Raw genomic sequence first — 2,854 nt, forward strand, 5'->3', positions numbered from 1 at the left:
TCTTGAAAACAAAAGCCTTCTCCCATTCACGCTCTCAGCCTCCGCGACTATACTAGCGAAGGGGAAATGGGGTCCAGCTCCAACCTGAGCTCAGCCTCTCTATGTGTCCCTGGGCCTCAGTTTCTTCTTCTGGACAATGGGCCCCTCAACCCCTCCCCCCCTTGGCCTGGCACTCAATCCTGGAAATTCTGACCCAAGGTGGAGGTGAAAGCCACTGGGCTTCTTCAGCAGCTGTGGGAAATAAACCAATAAGCCCAGTCTCTTTCCCCATACTTTTATTTAAAAAAAAAACCCAAACAAACCAACAACTGTAAAAAAGAGAACAATTTAAAGCTTATCAGAAATGTTGAGTCCCAGGCGGGGGCCCTGCCCCAGCTGGGGCTGAGACTCTGCAAGCCGGGGGGCTGGTCCAGCTGCCCCCTCATACTTTGTCCCTCCCTCCCGGCAGGAGGTTTCCAGAGCTGCACTGGGCCTGCTGTTACCCCAGGCTGACCTCTGTCCCCAGGGCCTGGCTGAATATCCTGAACCCGGTTTCCAGGGTCATATAATACGCAGACAAGGTCTCATGTCTTGGAGTACTTGGAGGAGCCCCCAGGCAGTCCCAGCCTGGGCCAGCAATCTCTCTCTGGCTTTCAAAGGCTGGAGCACATGTCCCTGCTACCCACAGGTCCCACATAGCTTCAGTGACCCGCATCCTCAAATGCCCCATTCCTGGGCCCTCTTGCCTGCCAGACCTTGCCATGTGGCCTCAACGGAGGCACCTGCTCTCTGAGCCCCAGAGGGGGTGATCTCCAAACATCACTCAGCTCTGACCTTCTCCGACTTCTTCTTCCTCTTCGCTTGTCTGCCTCCTGAGCTGTCACTCGTATGCCAAGGCCTCAGCTAGAAGGCCCTTTGCTCCGGGAACCCTTCTCTGTTCCTGTTCAACTCTCCCAGCCCTGGGTCTCTTCCTCTGGGCCCACGAGACTGGAAGTATTTATGTCTGGCTATGTCTCCCAGACGAGAGGCTCCTACGCTTGTCCACGGGCCGGCATAGACCAACAGGATCCGACGATGGGCGTATGATGCCTTACGAGGACCGGTCCAGATAAATCAGATTCCACACTGGCTCTTCCTCTGTCCTGCGTGATGTCAGAAAGCCGGGCCCCACTCTGAGACTTGGGGTCCCCAGCTTCAATGCAGTCAGGTGGGGCGGCTCTTGACCCAGCCACTCCCCATATCCATGGCGGCCGGAAGCGTGTGTGCGACCTCATCCCTCGAGGTCTCCCCTAGCTGCTCAGCAGGTCATGCAGCGTGGCCTCATGGCCTCTGAGGGTGGGTTCGGATCCTCCTGAGAGAAAGAGTCCCATCCAGTCTCGGGGGGGCACCAGAGGCTCAGAAACACCCCTCCGCTGCCCTGCTTATCTCCAACTCCCACACTCAACTGGGGGGGGCAACGTGCGGAGCAGACTGGGGTACAAGGCGCACTCAGGCCCCAAACTCATCTGAGTCCCACCCCCACCCGGGCTCCCAGGGTCTGGAGAGGCACTGGGGCTTCTCGGACCCCCAAGCTCACCTCGGAGTACAGGGGTGGTGGGCGGTAGCGGAATTCCTGGATATAGGCGAAGAAGGGCCCTTCGAGGCTCAGGTCAGTGTCTTGCAGTGGTGGGAAGGGGCTCTGCCCCACGGCTGCCACCTCCCCGTCTGCCACCACCTCTGAGTACTGGGGCGGGGCTGCAAGTGAGAGAGATGGGGTGGGTGAGGCTGACAGAGAAGGGGAGCCCCAGAATCGGGGACAATGGCCAGGAGCTGGCTTGCACCGATTCTGGGGTTGCTGGGCTGTGGGGTCTCAGGCTGAGATTCTGGGGGGAACCTGTGGCCGCCAGCATAATCACTACTGTGCCCTTTGACAGATGGGGGCACTGAGGCTGGGGGAGGGAGAGTCTGCCTAGCAGCCGCCTCTCTGCCCACCCAGCCCCCTTCAGCAGGATGGGGAGCTCACCCTCAGGCCGCTCTGGCAGGGCTCCCAGCCCCCAGTCCAGCAGGAAGCTGGTGTGGCTGCCCACGCTGGAGGAGCGGCTCCCGAAAGGGTGCAGGGGGATGGTGCCGATGACCAGCGGCAGCTCCAGGAGCAACTTGGATGTGCCAGGGATGTCCACGCAGACCTGGGGGAACGAGCCATGAGGGCGGGGGCCCAGGCAGCCTTGGGGGAACTCTAGTCTGGGGGACCGGCCAGATGCAGCCGCCCCTGCCCTCCTCGGACCAACGAGACACTCTACCTTGAGGGAGTAGTCCACGTGCAGCACCCGGCAGTGCAGGATAGAAGGACCCACAGGGGGGATCCGCAGCGCCCGGCCCTGCCACAGCGCCCGCCGCCCGGGGCCCACGGGCTCGCCCGCGAGACTGGCCACCACGGCTCGTTTCTGCTTGCGGGCACCTCGAGCCATGAAGGTCTGTGTCTGGACCACTGCTGCCCGAGGAAGCACGGGGCGCGTAGAGCCATTGTCAATCTCCGCGAAGACTGGGATGACCTCACCTGAGGTGGGGCACGGGGGGGCATCAGATTCCCCATCTGCAGCCCTGAGGCCAGCCCTCTTCCCCATCCGGCCCCGCCCGCCCGATACCTGGTGTGTAACCCTTTCGGTCGATTTTGGCGGAGAGGGAGACGAGACCACGGCTGCTGTACCAGGATCGGGCGACCTTCTCCAGAGCTCCGGCCTGAGGGGCCTGGTGGGATGGAGAAAAAGGATAGAAACGGGTCACTTTGTACGAACCACAGACCCCTGTGGAGCTTCCAGACCACCCCCAGCTGAGAGTGGGTTTGGGGCAGGGTTCCTGGTTTTTTTTTTTTTTTTTTTTTTTTTTTTTTTTTTTT

The 2,854-nt window shown here is 60.6% G+C and overlaps 2 protein-coding genes across 2 annotated transcripts in view; both read right to left on the reverse strand.

The window, feature by feature from the left end:
* Positions 1-258: 258 nt before the first annotated feature.
* Positions 259-2,850, reverse strand: LOC121102423 (arrestin domain-containing protein 2-like; the record flags this gene model as incomplete). Its single annotated transcript, XM_040628255.1, has 5 exons — positions 259-1,330; positions 1,556-1,713; positions 1,982-2,144; positions 2,259-2,515; positions 2,604-2,850. Coding segments are annotated over 5 exons (879 nt in total), but the record flags the coding sequence as incomplete, so codon positions are not given.
* The window catches only part of LOC103675164 (arrestin domain-containing protein 2), a 10,995-nt gene continuing 8,399 nt past the window's right edge, over positions 259-2,854 (reverse strand). Inside the window, exon 9 of the mRNA XM_040629026.1 lies at positions 259-1,163. The gene's annotated coding sequence lies outside the window, so the exon portion shown is untranslated. The remainder of the gene's footprint in view (positions 1,164-2,854) is intronic.

Source organism: Ursus maritimus, unplaced genomic scaffold (assembly GCF_017311325.1).
Source record: "Ursus maritimus isolate PB19 unplaced genomic scaffold, ASM1731132v1 scaffold_14, whole genome shotgun sequence".
Lineage (NCBI taxonomy): Eukaryota > Metazoa > Chordata > Mammalia > Carnivora > Ursidae > Ursus > Ursus maritimus.